We start from the raw sequence: 21,468 nt of genomic DNA, 5'->3' as shown, positions 1-21,468 counted from the left end.
TTAAAAATCTCCAAACAAACAAAAGCCCAGGGCCAGACGGCTTCCCGGGGGAATTCTACCAAACATTTAAAGAAGAACTAATTCCTATTCTCCTGAAACTGTTCCAAAAAATAGAAATGGAAGGAAAACTTCCAAACTCATTTTATGAGGCCAGCATCACCTTGATCCCCAAACCAGACAAGGATCCCACCAAAAAAGAGAGCTATAGACCGATATCCTTGATGAACACAGATGCAAAAATACTCAACAAAATACTAGCCAATAGGATTCAACAGTACATTAAAAAGATTATTCACCACGACCAAGTGGGATTTATTCCAGGGCTGCAAGGTTGGTTCAACATCCGCAAATCAGTCAATGTGATACAACACATCAATAAAAGAAAGAACAAGAACCATATGATACTCTCAATAGATGCTGAAAAAGCATTTGACAAAGTACAGCATCCCTTCCTGATCAAAACTCTTCAAAGTGTAGGGATAGAGGGCACATACCTCAATATCATCAAAGCCATCTATGAAAAACCCACCGCAAATATCATTCTCAATGGAGAAAAACTGAAAGCTTTTCCGCTAAGGTCAGGAACACGGCAGGGATGTCCATTATCACCACTGCTATTCAACATCGTACTAGAGGTCCTAGCCTCAGCAATCAGACAACAAAAGGAAATTAAAGGCATCCAAATCGGCAAAGAAGAAGTCAAATTATCACTCTTCGCAGATGATATGATACTATATGTGGAAAACCCAAAAGACTCCACTCCAAAACTGCTAGAACTTATACAGGAATTCAGTAAAGTGTCAGGATATAAAATCAATGCACAGAAATCAGTTGCATTTCTCTACACCAACAGCAAGACAGAAGAAAGAGATATTAAGGAGTCAATCCCATTTACAATTGCATCCAAAACCGGAAGTTCTATTTTTAAATTTCTTTTTTTAAATGTTTGGTTTTAATTTTTTTAAGATTATTTATTTATTTATTTGAAAGACAGAGATCACAAGTAGGCAGAGAGGGAGACAGAGAGAGGAGGAAGCAGAGTCCCTGCTGAGCAGAGAGCCGATGCTGGGCTCAATCCCAGGACCTGGGATCATGACCTGAGCCGAAGGCAGAGGGTTTAATGCACTGAAACACCCAGGCGCCCCTATTTTTAATTTTTGAAGAAATCTCCATACTGTTCTCCAAATTGGCTGCACCAACTTGCATTCCCACCAATAGTGTAAAAGGGTTCCATTTTCTCCACATCCTCTCCAACACACGTTGTTTCCTGTCTTGCTAATTTTGGCCATTCTAACTGGTGTAAGGTGATATCTCAATGTGGTTTTAATTTGAATCTCCCTGATGGCTAGTGATGATGAACATTTTTTCATATGTCTGATAGCCATTTTGCATGTTTTCATTGGAGAAATGTCTGTTCATATCTTCTGCCCATTTTTTGACATGATTATCTGTTTTGTGTGTGTTGAGTTTGAGTATAGATCCTGGATATCAGCCTTTTGTCTGTACTGTCATTTGCAACTATCTTCTCCCATTCGGTGGGTTGTCTCTTTGTTTTCTTGACTGTTTCCTTTGCTGTGCAGAAGCTTTTGATCTTGATAATGTCCCAAAAGTTCATTTTCACTTTTGTTTCTTTTACCTTTGAAGATATATCTTGAAAGAAGTTGCTGTGGCTGATATTGAAGAGGTTACTGCCTATGTTCTCTTCTAGGAATCTGATGGATTCCTGTCTCACGTTGAGGTCTTTTATCCATTTTGAGTTTATCTTTGTGTACGGTGTAAAAGAATGGTCGAGTTTCATTCTTCTACATATAGCTGCCCAGTTTTCCCAACATCATTTATTGAAGAGACTGTCTTTTTCCACTGTATATTTTTTCCTGTTTTGTCGAAGATTATTTGACATAGAGTTGAGGGTCCATATCTGGGCTCTCTACTCTGTTCCACTGGTCTATGTGTCTGTTTTTTATGCCAGTACCATGCTGCCTTGGTGAATACAGCTTTGTAGTAAAGCTTGAAATCAGGAAATGTGATGCCGCCAGTTTTGCTTTTTTTTTTTTTTTTCAACATTTCCTTAGCAATTTGGGGTCTCTTCTGATTCCATACAAATTTTAGGATTATCTGCTCCAGCTCTTTGAAAAATACCAGTGGACTTTTGATCGGAAAGACATTGAAAGTATAGGTTGCTCTAGGCAGTATAGACATTTTAACAATGTTTATTCTTCCAATCCAAGAGCATGAAATGTTCTTCCATCTTTTTGTATCTTCTTTGATTTCTTTCATCAGTGTTCTGTAGTTCTTCAAGTACAGATCCTTTCTTTTTTCAAAAAAATATTTACTTATTTATTTTATATATATAGAGAGAGACAGAGCAAGCAGGGGGAGGGGCAAAGTGAGAATGGGGAGGGTAGAGAGAGAGAATCCTGAATTTTATAGCAATACAAACCTACTTCAAGAAAGAAGAAAAATCTCAAACAACCTAACCTTTCACCAAAAGGAAATAGAAAAATAAAAAACAAAACCTAAAACCAAATCCGCTTAGCAGGGAGCCAATGTAGGGCTGGATCATAGGACCCTGATATCATGACCTGAGCTGAAACCAAGAGGCAGCTGCTCAACGGACTAGCCACCCAGGCATCCCTCTGTATCATTTATTTTTCCTCTAATCTTTATTATTTCCTTCTTTTAGCTGGTTTTAGGTTTGTATTGCTATAAAATTCCCTCTTAAAACCACTTTTGCTGCATCCCAGAGGTTTTGGATCATTGTGTTTTCATTTTCATTTGTTTCCACGTACTTTTTAGTTTCTTCTTTAATTTTCTGGTTAACCCATTCATTGTTTAGTAGCATTTTATTTAACCTCCATATATTTGTGGTCTTTGCAGATTTTTTCTTGTGGTTCACTTCTGGTTTCATGGCATTATGATCATAAAATATGCATGGTATAATTTCAGTCTTTTTGAATTTGTTGAGGTTTGTTTTGTGGGCTAACATGTGATCTGTTTTGGAGAATGTTCCATGTGCACTTGAGAATACATATTCTTCTGTTTTAGAATGGACTGTTCTGAGTATATCTGTTAAATCAAACTGTAATGAATGCATGACAAAGCTTCAGCTAACTAACTCAAAGTAGGGAACTGTGCCCACCACAGTTTAATCCACAGAAAACCAAAGTGTCCCAGCTGTCATATCCCCACTTCACACTGTCACTGAATGGGGTCTTCTTAGGGGTGGGTGTGACTTTGGGCTTTCGATACCCAAGGGAGTCCCTAAGAATAACAGCTGGAGGATGTCTTCTCTCTTACCAGCTGGCAGAAAGTCCTTCCTTGAAGAGGGATCTGTGTAGTCTGCTTGTGTACCCACCACACTTCACACTATTCAATCAAATGGGAAGGTTTTCATATTTCTCTTTCTTGAACCTCGTTTCTCAAATACATCCAGAGATAGTTTTCTTTCTTCATGAATTTTTTTTTTTAATGTTCATGTGGGTAACTTTTACTAGTCTTTGCCTTCTAACTTAAGTATCACTTTTTCTAAGAAACCTTTCCTGATTTTCCTGGTCTTTTTTAGATCCCATTCCTGTGTACTACCATAATTCTCCAAACTTCCCCTTTTAATCAGTCTTTGGATAGCATTATAATTGCCATTACATGTCTCTTCTCTCCATGGCTTTACGCTCTGTGAGAGCAGGAGCTGTGCCTGTTTTATCCGTTATTTTATTCCTCATAACTCTGAGTTGATGGCTGATAATGATGTTAACAAATGTTATATTGAATATTTTTTCTCTCTGCTGCTATAACACCATACTCTTTGTACTCCATTATATATTTTAACATATAGTAAAAATATTAGTATAGAATCCAGCTACTTTAATCAACTATTATTAATTCAACTTCAGCACTGCATATTTTCAGTGTCCTGAATTTTCTTTTTGTGTCCTATGTTTAATGCTTGTACTTCCCTGTGTTCTTTCCTCAACCTATCTCTTCTTAGTCTACATTATTTTCTTGGGTGATATCCACTACTGAGGTTTTGCCAGTGGACATCAACCCAAAATCATAATTTAAACTGTTTTAGAGATGTATTTATATATCAATTTTTTTTCACTTTCTTTCTCTTATTGAAGGTTGAACTTATGCATTTGTTCCTTGAAGGGCCCAAAGTTGTTCATGAGGCTGGAACTCAGATACTAAAACTTGTACATATGTAAGTGTTGAGGTTATTTAGAAAAACAAATTCAGACTGGATGGTGAAGATTAAGAAGAACTTGACACAAGTTCTAAAAGAGGAAGGATCATTAGAAAAGCTAAGAGCAGACGAGATCGGGCGTGTTCAGGGTGGTATGGCCGTAGATATAGACCAATATCCTTGATGAACACAGATGCGAAAATACTCACCAAAATACTAGCCAATAGGATTCAACAGTACATTAAAAGGATTATTCACCACGACCAAGTGGGATTTATTCCAGGGCTGCAAGGTTGGTTCAACATCCACAAATCAGTCAGTGTGATACAACACATCAATAAAAGAAAGAACAAGAACCATATGATACTCTCAATAGATGCTGAAAAAGCATTTGACAAAGTACAGCATCCCTTCCTGATCAAAACTCTTCAAAGTGTAGGGATAGAGGGCACATACCTCAATATCATCAAAGCCATCTATGAAAAACCCACCGCAAATATCATTCTCAATGGAGAAAAACTGAAAGCTTTTCTGCTAAGGTCAGGAACACGGCAGGGATATCCATTATCACCACTGCTATTCAACATAGTACTAGAGGTCCTAGCCTCAGCAATCAGACAACAAAAGGAAATTAAAGGCATCCAAATCGGCAAAGAAGAAGTCAAATTATCACTCTTCGCAGATGATATGATACTATATGTGGAAAACCCAAAAGACTCCACTCCAAAACTGCTAGAACTTATACAGGAATTCAGTAAAGTGTCAGGATATAAAATCAATGCACAGAAATCAGTTGCATTTCTCTACACCAACAGCAAGACAGAAGAAAGAGAAATTAAGGAGTCAATCCCATTTACAATTGCACCCAAAACCATAAGATACCTAGGAATAAACATAACCAAAGAGGCACAGACTCTATACTCAGAAAACTATAAAGTACTCATGAAAGAAATTGAGGAAGACACAAAGAAATGGAAAAATGTTCCATGATCCTGCATTGGAAGAATAAATATTGTGAAAATGTCTATGCTACCTAAAGCAATCTAAACATTTAATGCAATTCCTATCAAAGTACCATCCATCTTTTTCAAAGAAATGGAAAAAATAATGCTAAAATTTATATGGAACCAGAAAAGACCTCGAATAGCCAAAGGGATATTGAAAAAGAAAGCCAACGTTGGTGGCATCACAATTCCGGACTTCAAGCTCTATTACAAAGCTGTCATCATCAAGACAGCATGGTACTGGCACAAAAACAGACCCATAGATCAATGGAACAGAATAGAGAGCCCAGAAATAGACCCTCAACTCTACGGTCAACTAATCTTCGACAAAGCAGGAAAGAATGTCCAATGGAAAAAAGACAGCCTCTTCAATAAATGGTGCTGGGAAAATTGGACAGCCACATGCAGACAAATTAAATTGGACCATTTCCTTACACCACACACAAAAATAGACTCAAAATGGATGAAGGACCTCAATGTGCAAAAGGAATCCATCAAAGTCCTTGAGGAGAACACAGGCAGCAACCTCTTTGACCTCAGCTGCAGCAACATCTTCCTAGGAACAACGCCAAAGGCAAGGGAAGCAAGGGCAAAAATGAACTATTGGGATTTCATCAAGATCAAAAGCTTTTGCCCAGCAAAGGAAACAGTTAAGAAAATCAAAAGACAACTGACAGAATGGGAGAAGATATTTGCAAACGACATATCAGATAAAGGACTAGTGTCCAGAATCTATAAAGAACTTAGCAAACTCAACACTTAGAGAACAAATAATCCAATCAAGAAATGGGCAGAGGACATGAGCAGACATTTCTGCAAAGAAGACATCCAGATGGCCAACAGACACATGAAAAAGTGCTCCTTGTCACTCGGCATCAGGGAAATAGAAATCAAAACCACAATGAGATATCACCTCACACCAGTCAGAATGGCTAAAATCAACAAGTCAGCAAATGACAGATGATGGCGACGATGCGGAGAAAGTGGACCCCTCCTACACTGTTGGTGGGAATGCAAGCTGGTGCAGCCACTCTGGAAAACAGCATGGAGGTTCCTCAAAATGTTGAAAATAGAACTGCCCTATGACCCAGCAATTGCACTATTGGGTATTTACCCTAAAGATACAAACGTAGTGATCCAAAGGGGCACGTGCACCCGAATGTTTATAGCAGCAATGTCCACAATAGCCAAACTATGGAAAGAACCTAGATGTCCATCAACAGATGAATGGATCAAGAATATGTGGTATATATACACAATGGAATACTATGCAGCCATCAAAAGAAATGAAATCTTGCCATTTGCGACAACATGGATGGAACTAGAGCGTATCATGCTTAGCGAAATTAGTCAAGCAGAGAAAGACAACTATCATATGATCTCCCTGATATGAGGAAGTGGTGATGCAACATGGGGGCTTAAGTGGGTAGGAGAAGAATCAATGAAACAAGATGGGATTGGGAGGGAGACAAAACATAAGTGACTCTTAATCTCACAAAACAAACTGAGGGTTGCTGGGGGAGGGGGTTTGGGAGAAGGGGGTGGGATTATGGACATTGGGGAGGGTATGTGCTTTGGTGAGTGCTGTGAAGTGTGTAAACCTGGTGATTCACAGACCTGTACCCCTGGGGATAGAAATATATGTTTATAAAAAATAAAAAATTAAAAAAAAAAGAAAGGCTAAGAGCATGTAGCAGAGATGGTGAGTTTAATAATGTCTTAATGAAATTTTAGAGATATGGTAGTATGACTGATGGTGACTTTTTGTAAGAGCTTACACTTTTACCTTTCTCTATAAGTACTATGGAAGTATATTCTATTCTAAGATTTATGATATTATTGAGTAATGTGGCTCACATTCTCCAGTTCAGATTATAAAGAAAACTTCTAACCCCTTACAGATTAAAGGGTATCTCCTTATGCATATCATTCAGACTCAGTAGTATAATGAAAATTTGCAAATAAACTGGCTAAGATTTGATGACTATGCATCTTGATCCATGCCTTTATTAGCACAAGATCTATAGGCAATGGAAACAGGGAGTCTCTCTTATGAAATGTCATTGGTAGATTTATGAAACCCCAGTGCCCGCCCACCAGGAAAATATTTATGAATTTGATACTACAATAATATCACTTATTCATAGGTTCAAAAAGCCCTACTGATATCTGAAGCTACAATGTGCAGCTTGGTGATTTGACTCACATCACAGTTGATCAAAGAAAAACATCACCTGAACTTCACTGGCAGTAACCATTCTGAATCTACTTACTACATTCCTTCCTCTCAAGCCTCATCCCTCTGCACTGTTCCCTCAATATTGATCTCTTATCTGTTCATCCAAAATTCCACACTTTTTGAATTTGGAGCTCCTTTTCAGGCTAGTAAGTCATTCTGGAATATTCTATTCCACTCTTAAGCTTTCCTCTTTAATGTTGCCTTATTTGTGAAGCCTTCCCTGATCCCTCAGGTATAATTAGATGCCCTCTCTCCAAGGTGTTCCCATCTCTCCATGGTGTGGCCACAAATCTTTGCCTATATGTCTGCTTTGCCTTTGGTGATGCTTCACCTTAGTTTGATGTATATCTTCCACTTGGCCATGTTTAAAATCTCTGAATTGCCTTACACAGCCTTAAGGGGGAACTCAGAAAACATATTTTTTTGATACAAATTATTGATCCCAGCCCTCTTGACTGTTTGTGAAGCTTTAGCCCATTCCATTCTCTTGATATTTTACACAATTTCTGACTTCAGACGAGGGTTCAGAGTTTCAGTCAAGGCGTCCATAGTCACACTAATCTAGAGTTCTGGTTCTGAGGCTTTTCTTTATTTTCTGGGCCTGAGTTTCTGTGTCTGTTACCAGTGCCTATTAGAATGGACTTTGTATTGCTCTTGCTACTTGTTCTGCCTACTCCTTCTTCCTCCACTGGGGTTCTGGGCCAGTATTTTCTGCTTCATAATACCTCTCTCTGCGGTTTCAGAGACATGATGGTATCTTCTGCTCTAAGCTCACTGTTATCTAATTTGACTTCTCTGTCAGGAAACTGAGTGTTTCATATTAGCATTTCTAATCTTGGCTCTACCAGAAACGACACCTGCTATGTCTTCTTCTTCCCCCTGGAACTGGTTTGGTACCCTTAGAGTATGGCTCTCAGAAAGGGTTGACCTGATTTGGGTGCTGTTGCCTTCCAGATAGCCTGTGTTGCCCTTTGTCTTTCTGGTAAGGGAGTATCATTCTGAAGACACAGGTCTTACTGATTCTCGAGCTATAAATTTGCAGAGTTTGTTCTTGTCCCCCCACCTTTGGCTTTATAAAACAAATAATTTTTCCCCTGCAGGGACTTTCTTCCTAGACTTGAAGAATCCATCAAAAATCATGCAGGTCACAAGTGTTCTCTTGTGTAAGCTGTACACACTCAATTTTTTTGAATCCCTCTTAATCCATTGACTCCCTCTCAATCTAGATCCTTCATCATCTTGAATATCCTCCCATAGATTAACATGGCACCATTTTCAGGAGTGATTTTGGTGGCTGAGATGAGAATCAAATTTCAAGAAATTGGCTAAATAGGGACAGAGTGGTAGGTAATTTCACCTAAGGTGAGATAGTATATGGATGGTAGTACTGTCAAGACTTGGCCTACACTTGTACCTACCATTTTGAGTTCAGACATTTGATATTATCTTCACTCTTATTCCCTGGCAGGTTATCTTTTCTCATAAAGTCTTCTACGTATTAATCCATTCTTCCTCTCATGGTTCCACTTACGTCATGGAGGGAGGGTCATTTAGGTAATATTGTATGTTGGTCCTGGTGTTGGTCCTCCCCATCCCTGCCTTGTTCCTCACTCACCCTAGATCAGATCTTGCTTAGGCCAGAAAATCAGGTAGTCCCACTCCCCATGGCAGGAAGCTTTACCTTGTTTCTGGATGTAAGGCCTCTCTTGACATGGCATCCTGGAGTATGCGATTCAAAATATTCCCTGCTGGAGATGTTCCCTGGAGTCCCAGTAAGAAGAAGAGACCTTGTTAAACCTTTGTTTGAAGAAGAGGCAGAAGTACTAATTGGTGTCTGGGTGGTGGGAGCTTCATTTTGGATCCCTATAGGCAAGGCCCGAAAAGCTGTCCATTAAATACTCTGCTCTTGGAAATTGACTGGTAGCTTAACTTCTTCTCATCCTTCTGTAGGTTAAACAGTGAAGCTCTTTGGTGAGTAATGGCCAAGCATAGGGCCAAGCAAGAGAGAGACATCCAGGCTTCATCCATAAATTAACTTTTCACCAAACTTCGCAGATCTGGATAATCTGATAGATTGTCTGGGGTGGAAATGCATGGTCTTGGTATCACTGGGAAAAATTGGAAATACCACCAATATTGATGATGTGTAGATTGTCAAAAGTCTATTTGGACCTTTTGTATTATATGGACATAGGCAAGGGAGGGGTCAGGTATGTGAGAATTACCTCCTCCCAAGCAGGCAAACCATCTTTCTAGTCCTGGCTCAATAGTAAGCTATTTGTAAGTCTGTTGCTCTTTGAAGATTACAGGGTGAGTCATAGGGAAACATTTATGGAGACATCTCAATCTGTGCCCTGGATTCTTCTGGTTCCAGGAACCCCTACCTTACTTAACCTTCTTCCCTGATGGAAGTAAAGGAGCCGAGCTTACTGAGTCAGACTTTTCCTTGAGGCACAAGGGTTATAGAGGGACACTTGCTAGGTCCTGAGCGGCATTAGAGGTAATTATTTCTTCAACTGTTCTGAAGATAACAGTCATGTTCCACAATGTGGGCTGAGGCTTAAAGATGGGCAGCTTTGAGAATAATGTGAAGCAGATGCTAACGTGGTCAGAAACACCTTTCTTGACACCATTCAAGCCTTCCTCCCCCACCACCAACACACAGCAGTATTCCCTGGGGGTGCTGCGGGCAACAGTGTGTGGTTAGGATGGAAGAGGGGAACAGAGGATATGGTATTTTTGACTATGTGTCTTTGGGTCACTACTACCTAATAGCCACCCATTGGATGAATATATCATCCTTTGTCAAATCAAATACATTTTTATGAATCTCTGAAGTTTCTGTTGCTCATAAGCAGATTCCTCCAAATGCATTATTTATTTTTTAATTCAATGAAAGTAATATTACTATTTTCAGCTCTTGACAAAGGACTTTCATGTATTATATCTCATTGGATTTTCACAATGATCCTGTGGGATGGGTTTTAGTATATTCATTACACATGTGAGGAAGCTAAGGCTTGGAAATGGTTAGATGACTTCCTTTAAGTCACAGAGGTGACATATGGCAGAAATAGTACCTCAAATCAAATCTTGACTCCTGGTCCCGAGTTTATTCCTTGATACCAGAAGTATAGGTCAGCTCTAATCTCCCATCTTCCCAGTTCTCATGTCTTCTGCTGAGGTTACGCAGTCTCCTTAGTGGTTGTGGTGAAAGTATAAGCAATAATCATGTAGTTTCTCTTGGAGAGAAAAGCAAAACATTCTTGGCCATTTTAAGCTGTGCTCTTTCTTCTTTCTTGGATTATGCTCCTGGCTGACTTCTGCTCCTTTCCCTCATGCTTCAAGACCACTTATTTCTGTTATTGGAATTGTGAGATCAACCTAGCTGCATCTTTTCTGCCAGGAATGCAAATCACTTATCTTATGCCCCTAGGTCTCTCTGTATCCTTGTGTTTTTCTTTCATGTGAAAGAACTGTTGCACTGGAGGTATTGAGGATGTTGGAGAGACCTATACTCTCTAAACTGTTCCTTATCTGCCCTGCTATTTGATCCCTCTACTGTCCACTCTTGGCCACTCAGATCTGGATGTTCTTCCTTGGCCCTGCAGCAGTCACTGCTAACACACAGAGAGGGTGATGACTTCCTAGCTCAGGAACTGGGGATTGGTTTGATGTGAGTCTGATTCTGTCACTAAATGGATCTTTGACTCTCAGCTATTTACTTCATTTTAGACCTCAGTTTTCTAACCTACAAAAGAATGGTATTAGGCACAGGATGTATTGCAGATCTGAATAATTTTGTACACTTTTTGTGATTATATATGAGAAATGGAACTGGAGGGAATGTCTGCCATTTTTTTCTCTGTTCTCATTTGGCATGGTTTAGAATTCTTTGGCTTTCACATGACAGTTACTACCAAGAGCTTCTGTTTTTTTTTTTTTTTTTTTACAGGTGACCACAACTCTGAACTTTGTGTCTACCTCTGTACACACTACCTTGAAGGAGAGGGAGATACAGGATTGAGATACTGGGGAGAGAAACAAGATATGCATTTGTGAAATGGCTAGAGAATAACTGCAGAAAGAAGAACTTAATCAGTTTTGGAGTCATCAGGAACCATTTATTCTGTAATCTGGCAGTCAAGTGAAGTTTGGAGGAGTGTGTGATGTCTCCAAACTAAGGGAGTTCCATATGTCAGGATTTTTGGCAGTTTCAGATAAAGGTTAGTGATATAAGACTAAAGGACCAAGTGAGGTCAGTGCTGATTAATCCAGTCCAGAATTCAGAACTTGGGAATGTGAGCATGATGGGAAGGATTTTTATTTAATCTTAGTTTCTGGGCATCTACTTAAATCTGGCTATGTCAGTTGTTCCAGGTCATAGATATATTGGGATATTCAATTCTGGAACCTGGTTTCTGAACTTCTTTACAAATGCACTTCCCATGGGACCAAGTTGACTTGCCTCATCTGTGTTTGAAGATCTTGCAGAAATATTAACTAAACTGAAAATTATTTTTGAGTGTTTACTGAGACCTATGGGGGTAGAGTGATGGTGACAGTATTGCCAGTGGGACCATATATCTGGAGCTAGCAATCACTGAATTTAACTTGCCTCCTTTCTTTGCAGAACCCTTCACTCTTCTAAGTGAGATGATCACCATGATTCTTTCCAATAATTCTCATCACTTCCCACATACTTTCTTCTTGGCTGGCATACCAGGACTGACTGCTGCCCACATTTGGATCTCAGTTCCCTTTTGCTTCATGTTCTTCCTGGCAGTGACTGGGAATTTTGTCCTGCTTTTTCTTATCCGGACCGAGCGCAGCCTTCACCAGCCCATGTTTTTCTTTCTTGCCATGCTTTCCTTTGTTGACCTGGTTCTCTCCCTCTCCACTCTGCCCAAGATGCTGGCCATCTTCTGGTTTGGTGCTACAGCTATCAGCTCCCACTCCTGTCTTTTTCAGATGTTTTTCATCCATGCATTCTCTGCTATGGAGTCAGGAGTGCTGGTGGCCATGGCCGTGGACCGTTTTGTGGCCATCTGTAACCCACTACATTATGCAACCATTCTTACCCCCCCATTGTTGTTGCTAAGATTGGAGGCCTGGTGATGCTGCGAGGTGTGGGATTGACCATCTCCTTTCCAAGCTTGGCCCGTCGGCTGCCCTACTGTGGCTCTCACACAATTGCCTATACCTATTGTGAGCATATGGCAGTAGTAAAGTTGGCCTGTGGGGCCACCACTGTGGATAACCTCTATGCCTTTGCCTATGCTGTAGCAATCTTCCTTGGTGTGGGGGGATGTGGCCTTTATTGCTTACTCCTATGGGAAGATCGTGAGGACTGTGATTCATTTTCCTTCACCTGAGGCACGTGCTAAAGCCGGCAGCACATGTACAGCTCATGTCTGTGTCATCCTCTTTTTCTATGGCCCAGGCTTTCTTTCTGTGGTCATGCAGCGCTTTGGGCCACCCACAGCCTCTGCCGCTAAGGTCATCCTTGCCAATCTCTACTTGCTCTTTCCCCCTGCACTAGACCCCATTGTCTATGGAGTCAAGACCAAACAGATCCGGGAGCTACTGTTTAAAATGCTAAGGCCCAAACAGATTGACCCCACATGAATATAGTTCTCATCAGCTGGATCTCAGGGCAATGGTGGTCCTCCCCTGTGGGATGGGAGCCCCACAGCCCAGGTCATTTACCCAATAGGGCCAGTCAAAAGACAAGCAAGTAAGGTTTTCTTGAGTGTTTGGAAGTTGGGAAATCTCTTCTGAGGTCATATATAGTGTTTAGAGATTGGGATGGAAAACAAAAGTACTGGGTGGGGTATCTCAAGCAAGTAATTTTTTGAATACGTCTTTCTTCTAAGAGTTTATGACTTGTGTTGACAAGATGAATGTATCAGGGAATTGAGAAACAATGGGGACTTCTATGGACCTGGAAAAAGTGACTTGGAAGATCAGGGAGAGATGAACTGGGTCCCTATTTATACATATGAGAACATGGGCCACTTCCTACCATCCTGACACTGACACATAGGCAGTCTGTGGGAGCCAATAGGCCTTCTCAATTAGTAAAACTCTGGCATCATAGAAATAAGGGTGGCAAACTATGGAAATTCTTTAGAGTTTCAGGTTCATGAGAGAAACTCTTTAAAATATTCATGTTCCATCTGATTCTAGAAGTGCTTTAGTTCATGTGCTTTCATCTTGTTTTTGAGATGGATGACCTTCTCTGACTCTATTATGTATTTTTAACTTCTGAGTGTAATGATAATTTTTTTTCTTTCTTTCATTTCTTCACCTTTAGTCTCAAGGGCAGAACCTTGAGTTGAATTTATTGATTGCAATAATTATTGTTCTAATTATTGTTTATTTTGTCTTCATTTGTAATTCTTTTGGCCATTTTCTTCTAATTCTTACTATTGGCAATCACTTTTTAATGTTTTTCATATGTTCTTAAGTATCTGCATATCCTTTTTTTTTGTTTTTTTTGTGTGTTTTTTAAAATTTTTTATTTAAAAAAAATTTAATTTTATATTTTCAGTGTTCCAAGATTCATTGTTTATGTACCACATCCAGTGCTCCATGCAATATGTGCCCTCCTTTATACCATGCAATGTACGTAGTGTTAAGTGTTATGTATTCTTAATATACATAAGTATCCTTCTCTAGTTCCTCAAGTCTATGCTTCCTCCATGCATGGGTAGTCTGGGATCTTCCTAATGAGGACGCACCTCCTTGTCTTTATCCTTGCTTTTCTTACTCATGCGCGCTCTCTCTCTAAAATAAAATAAATCTTCAGAAGTGACATATATATATATAAAATTATGGTTGAAGTATCTGTCCTTCATCTCTACTAAGTGGTGAGTTGTACTGTACCCTTAGCATAGTGCCCAGTACAAGATAGGCACTCAATAAATGTTTACTTAATAAATAAATTTTATTATTTTAGTGGACTGTATCATTGTTAATATGTTTTCTCTTGAGTCACATTGACATATGAGTATTTTGGATTAAATGAATACATAAATCTCAAATTGTGATATAGACACTCAATAACTTTTTATTGAAGAAATGACATAAGTTGTCACAAAATCAGCATTGCAGTCACAATCACTATTAACACTACTGTCTTTACTGCTATTATTGTGATGAACACATCTCAACTTTCAAATGTAATTTCATTTAAAAAAATTTCAACTGGTGATATTATGGACACAGTGCAGATGCCCTGGAGAACGTGATTACTCTTATAATGTAATCTCACTGCTGTGTATAAACATAGAACAAGCAGAAAAATAGCATTTATCTTCTTCCTTATCTTCATTTGCTCTTCTTTTCTTCAATATTTTCTTCCTCATCCTGAGTGTTTTCTAGGCTCTCAGTGTGATGATGAAATGAACTTGAAAATATAGAAACTATGGTCAAATGTGATAGTGTTGTGATGGATGTTGGTTCTAAGTCACTAAGACCAATTCTGCATGGGAGGTAAAGGCCAACACAGGGACACGGGTTGGATTAGGTTAAAGAGATGCTATGAATGACCAAGGTTTACAAGAATATGAGCCCAGGTTGTCAAGAGGGTAGTTGGAGGGTTAAGGCTAAACTTATGGTCCCTAAGGAAAGTCTGCGTCAGTCTTTCTCCTAAGTGGCTTCTGCTCTATGCCATGCTCAATGGTCCCATGTTTCCTCTGTTAAATATTAATCTTCAATATTATTAGTAAGAAGATATCACAGCAGCCTTATTCACAGTAGCTAAAATGTAAAGAGAACCAATGTGTCCATCAGCTAATGAATGAATTAACAAAAATGTAGTATACACATATTAGTATTCAGCCTTCAAAGAAATAAAATTCTGGTACATGCTACAGCACAGATGAACCTTAAACATTATGATAAGTGAAATAAGCTGGACACAAAATGACATATATTCTATGATTCTTCTTATGTGAAGTATCTAAAGTAGACAAATGCATGGAGACATAAATAGCACAAGGGTTTCCAGGGCTTAGAGGAGAGATGAATAGGAATTATTATATAACAGGTAAAAAGCTTCTATTTGGGATTGTGGGAAAATTCTGGAAACAGATATTGGTGATAGCTGCACAATATTGTAAATGTACCTAATGCCACTGAATTATGACTTAAAAATGGTTAAAATGTAAATATTATATTAAATATACTTTACCACAATTAAAAATGACAACAACAACAAAAAAACTCCAAAGAGATAGCTCTTCAAAGAAAAGGCAAAAAGTGGAGACCTCCCTCTTCTCCTATCTCTGCTTCATAGGTCAGAGTAGAAGAAAGGGCTACTGGAGATGCACAGTAGCTATAGGACTGCAGATGAAGATTCCTTAGTATGTGGATGAATGACATTTACAACTGATGGGTGTAGAGTTCTCTGTGCATGCAGTTAACTGTCTGAGCCATGCAGGTTCCCCTAGTGTAAAATCTTTTTTTTTTTTTAAGATTTTATTTATTTAACATACAGAAAGAGATAACAAGTAGGCAGAGAGGCAGGCAGAGAGAGAGAGAGAGGGAATCAGGCTCCCTGCTGAGCAGAGTGCCCTACATGAGGCTTGATCTCAGGACCCTGAGATCATGACCTGAGCTCAAGGCAGAGGCTTAACCCACTGAACCTCCCAGGTGCCCCTCTAGTGCAAAATCTTGATGATATGAGCATCTCCTATTGTTCAGCTATTACTCCATGGTACCTTGAGCCTTTGAGGAAAAAAAAAACTTCACACATAGGCTCTATTGTTTAATGTCTACAAAATGTATATGAAATTGGTACTCTCATTATATTCATTTTTTGTTTCTGACAAAAATGTTATACCTCCTACTAAGTGGGGATCATTCATTGTCTCACACTTCTCATACCTCTTGTTTGATAGTGAGTTCACTGTTTTTGTTCCCTGAAGCAATTTTCAGGGTTTTTCCCCCTGGAACAACAGACAAGCAAACAAGCTTGGACTGGTGCTTTGCTGTTCATGTCATTCATGCAAATCATTCTATATTACTCCTAATTTGTGTTATCTCTCCTTGCTGCTTTTCTTCATTAAATGATGACTAAGTGCATATATTCTCTATTTTTTGTTCCCTCCCCCATTACTCTGGTGCAGGACTACAGGATTTATGCTTATGACCCATTGAACACTCTGTGTTTTCATATTCTTGATTTATTTCTTTCTTCCATATCCTTACCTCATTACCCATTCCCATGACATATCCTCAAACCTCTCTGGAGATCACTGTATTTGTCCCTAACACATCTCCCAGTATCTGTGCTTCACCTCTCATGCATACTCCTAGCATATTTGATAATGAGATTCTGTTAATGTCTCGGTCTTTTGCTTAAAATCTTCATGATTTCCACTTTTCACAGTCCTATGGTTCCTGCTTATATATCAGGTTCCACATCTCGTATGGCTTCTGCTTATACACCAGGCTCAGTTTCCTGAGTACTACATCCCCAAATGTCATGATTCTTTCAAGCCGTTGGCAATACCAAGCTCCCTTCCCTCTTACCTAAGGTTTTCTGTATCCTCAGCCTCCCCTCCACACCTCCGTTCACTTTTAACCCATTATTCTGGTCACTAATTTGAATTAGGAGGGCTGTCCTGCAATCCCCAGAATGAGAAATTTCTCTTATTACATGCTTGACCTCCTGAAGTTTTAATTTATAATACTTATAACTGTTATTAGGTTTCTTTGATCACATACATAATATATACCATCCAGTGAGCCGTGATGGTAGGGATTATTTATCATATTGCTTGTTTTGTATCATCTAGTAGAGTATACAGATGTGGCAGATATTTAATGCCTACTGAATGCATGCATGAATGAATGAATAAATGAGGCTTCCCACCAACTATGAATTAAATACTTGTTGTCTGGATAAATGAAAAGATTGCAACCGAAACATTATTCCAAAGGAGAATGTGGCTACTGAGGTGTACTGTAACTGCTTTAACAGAGATGTGGCCAAGCGAAGGGTCTGTTTGGTAATAGGGAGTTATGACGGAGAAGGTCTTAGCCATCTCATTGGAAACTTGCTTGGATGGACTGTGTGAGAATCAATGCCTATCTCATACTTGCTGTGGCATTGGAGTTGATATCCATGGACCTATTGCAATTTTTCAGAAAAGAAGCAGAGTGCTTAATTCACTTGAGAGAGATGGTATTCATCTCAGATTGGATTCTCTAGAAACAGATGCTGAGGCAGAGATTTGCCTGCAGAAAGCTTATTGTATACTTGGGTATACAAGTATACTAAGTATACTTGGGGATGACATCTGTCCGGGAGTTTGGGAAGCAGGTTGGAAAAGAGGAAGGAGTTAAACTATGATCTATTTACCTAAGATGCCTGAGCTAATTCCATGGGGGTACTCTTGAGTGGAGATGGTTCTTCGATGTTGTTTCTAAAGAGAGAGGTTCAGGTTTTTGTATTTGTACTTAAATGGGTCATTGGGTGAGAGCTACACTCAGAAAGGAAAACTAATAGTGGGTGAATCAGCTGTCTTTGTCTAAGGGAGAGTGACTCAATTATGAGATTTTAGCAGCCAACACTCAGCAGATGGAGGAATGAGCAAGTTTCACCAGAGTCCCCTAAAGAATTTATTGCTCTGAGTATGACCTGTGAGAATGAGAAATCTGAACTTGCAGAAAAATATGAGCTTTCCTAGCTCACCGAACATGCAGCTTCCTATGACAGCCATCAAGGTGGACAGGCTTAGAAGTGGTGACCAACACTGGACAGACATGAGCCACCTGGTCTGGTACAGGTGTTACTCCCTGCTCTGCCTCTCTGCCCAACCAGCTATCCCTGGGGCAGTTGATTTAGCTCTCTGGGCCTCTAGCCAGTCTGGATGCTAACTTTAGCCCTGTCCAAAGGTGTCTGTTTATCCTCTGGGACCTGCCAATTGGTAAAAACATCTTGCCTGCTCACTGTCTTATTTACAGTTACTGGACCTATCTTGGGAAAGTATCAAGAATGGAGTTGTCTTTCATGGTAGGACTACAAAACTAGGTGTAAATTTGTGCATTATTTATAGAATAATCTATGTACCAGATTTATATACATCATTTAATTAATATTTATAATACATCAGTAAAATTTATATTATTTGCTCTACCATCAGGCGAGGCAGTCTATACTCAGAGAGTTTAGGTATCCTACCATGGTTTCATTTGTTGAATATGAAGGGGACAGAATTTAAGCACAGCTGTCTGGCTATAAAGCTTATGTTTATCTCCTGTACTGTGAAGACTCTACCAGCTAGTTTATAATTATGAAGTTTAATGAGAAATTGTTGTTTATGTGAGACAGACCATTAAGGCACTGAAAGGATTTTTATAATTAGATAAAACAAAATTGTGTATGAACAAAAAAAGATAACAAAATAAAGTGCTCTTAACATGATTAGTGTGGTCCAACAGTTAATCAGTCCTTCTAAGGGACAGAATCAGTGGACTCTGAATTTTGAAGGACAAGAAAGACCAAGTCAGATAAAAGAGGAGGAAGAAAGAATACACAAAAGGCACATGTAAAGTAAGTTGTTGCACTCATATAATTCCAAGAACATTGGAACAGTTCAAGCCAGACATATATGTGAAAATTTGTTAAGTCAAAGTAATACAAAGATAGCCTTTGAGAGCCTTGTTTGCCAGTCTTAAATGTGTAGTTTTATTCCATGGACTAAATGGAATAACATATTTTAATCTTAGAAGTGACATGGTGACATGTGAATTTTATTTATATTTTATAATCCTCTGCCTTAAGAATGCACAGTGGATAGGAAGGAGTTAATAGCAAAGCCAGAAAGATCTAAGGACATAATCCACATGATAGAAGTTAGGAGTTTGTGCACTAGGCAGTGACACTGCCGGGTGAGAAGAATGAGTGGGTCAAAAGGGTTTAAAGTGCAATCAACAGGAACTGGTCCCAAGTAAAAGGGAGGAGAGATAAGAATGAGAAAGGATCATTTCAGGTTTCTACTTTGGTTGAATAGGTACATATAGTGCCTTAACTCACAAAGCTATGAGCATGAAGGAGGTAGAGTGGATTGGGGAAGAGTAAGCAAATTAATTCAGTTTTGAATTCCTTGAGTGTGTGGTATAGATATTTAGGTATAGATAAATGCAAAATAGATCTGGGTTGCAGAAAAGTATTTGACTCAGAAACCTGGATTTGGAAGAAATTAAAGGACGTAATTGGTTACAATATTAATAAATGGATGAACTCAATCAGGGATAATGTAACAGAACAGAGAAGGAGAGGAGAGGATGGGACCCTGGAATCAACACCATATAAGAGAGAGGTAGATGAAGAAGGGGGTGGGATTGGAGACATAGGAGGGACAACTGGAGGCTGCTGTGTTGTGGAAACTGAGGGAGAATACTTTAAAGAGAACAGATTGATTTACAAAACCGTTCAGCAATGGCAAGAGGGGCTGCAGAGGATCCTTTCCAGTGGACATTCCAAGTGAGAAGTAATTGAATGGTAGAGTTTAAACATCTCTCTAAAAGCAGAGTGTTTACTCTTATCTGTAAATGAAACTAGACCCATTGTAGTTCAGAATTGTGGATGTCTCACCTTAAAGACGTTATCTCAAGACCAGGGGATTCTCTTCTTTGTATCTCACTTATTTGCTTGTGTTTCACTTTCAGCTTCTTTCTTCTCATGAAGATGGTGGCCAGATCTAGACACTGGGATAACCCACCAGGAATGGAGAGATCATGATTTTGGTTTCTTTTCTCTCTTCTGTGTCCAAGCCATTGACGATGGCCCTTAGTAATTCAAGTTGGAGGCTACTCCATCCTTCTTTTTTCCTGATGGGCATCCCTGGTTTGGAGGAAAGCCAGCACTGGATAGCATTGCCACTGTGTGTCTTTTATCTGCTTGCTGTAATGGGCAATGTGAGCATCATCTTCATCATCTGGACTGACTCATCCTTGCACCAGCCTATGTACCTCTTTCTGGCCATGCTCTCTGGCATTGACCTGGTGCTGGCCTCCTCCACTGCGCCCAAAACCCTTGCGGTACTCCTGGTTCATGCCCATGAGATTGGGTACACTGTCTGCCTGATCCAGATGTTCTTCATCCATGCGTTCTCTTCCATGGAGTCAGGTGTACTTGTGGCTATGGCTCTGGATCGCTATGTAGCCATTTGTCACCCTCTGCACCATTCTACCATCTTGCATCCAGGGATCATAGGGCGCATTGGGATGGCAGTGTTTGTACGGGGATTGGTCCTCCTCCTCCCCTTTCCTATCCTGTTGCAGAGACTCGTCTTCTGCCGGGCCACCATCATAGGCCATGCCTATTGTGAACATATGGCTGTGGTAAAACTGGCCTGCTCAGAAACCACAGTGAACCGAGCTTATGGGTTGGCAGTGGCCCTGCTTGTGGTTGGGGTAGATGTTGTAGCCATTGGTATTTCCTATGGTCTCATCCTTCAGACTGTGCTGAAGGTACCAGGGGGAGAGGCTCGTCTTAAGGCCTTTAGCACATGTGGGTCTCATATTTGTGTCATCCTGATCTTCTATATTCCTGGAATATTCTCCTTCCTCACTCATCGCTTTGGCCACCATGTACCCCATCATGTTCATGTTCTTCTGGCCACCCTCTACCCTCCTTGTGCCACCACCCTGCACTCAATCCTCTTGTCTATGGGGTGAAGACCCCAGCAGATCCGCCAGCGAGTGATCAGGGTTTTTTTCCCTCAAAGGACAGATCTGAACATATCCCCATTATTTTCTTCTGAGGTTGCTGCCAAAGGTACAGCCAAGAGTCCCTGGCTGGTCTGGGCTATGTGAATAGAGACCATTCCACAATGAGGAGTCCTTCCTGTCCTGCTAGTCTGATGGCAAAGAATGTTGCTTGGGCACTTGGCTTTACCAGTGATTGGTTTACTTAGACAGCAGGATTTGTGATTATTTTCCCCATCCTTTTTTTGCTTTTGATCCCAATATTTCTCTACTCCTTGTGATGTGGGACTTGGAATAAGATTAATAGATGATACCTCTGG

At 39.8% G+C, this 21,468-nt stretch overlaps 1 protein-coding gene and 1 pseudogene across 1 annotated transcript; both read left to right on the top strand.

The window, feature by feature from the left end:
• The first annotated feature begins 12,088 nt into the window (after nt 1-12,088).
• LOC123391544 lies at nt 12,089-13,051 on the top strand (annotated as a pseudogene).
• A 7,125-nt stretch (nt 13,052-20,176) lies between these two features.
• LOC123391543 (olfactory receptor 52L1-like) lies at nt 20,177-21,118 on the top strand. Its single transcript, XM_045078271.1, has one exon. The coding sequence runs from the start codon at nt 20,177-20,179 to the stop codon at nt 21,116-21,118; it is 942 nt and encodes a 313-aa protein (XP_044934206.1).
• The last annotated feature ends 350 nt before the right edge of the window (nt 21,119-21,468 follow it).

This window comes from Mustela putorius, unplaced genomic scaffold, assembly GCF_011764305.1.
Source record: "Mustela putorius furo isolate JIRA1106 unplaced genomic scaffold, ASM1176430v1.1 tig00000238_pilon_pilon_pilon, whole genome shotgun sequence".
In the NCBI taxonomy this organism is placed as follows: Eukaryota; Metazoa; Chordata; class Mammalia; order Carnivora; family Mustelidae; genus Mustela; species Mustela putorius.
Note: the sequence above shows the minus strand (reverse complement) of the source record. Positions and strands in the feature narration are given on the sequence as shown.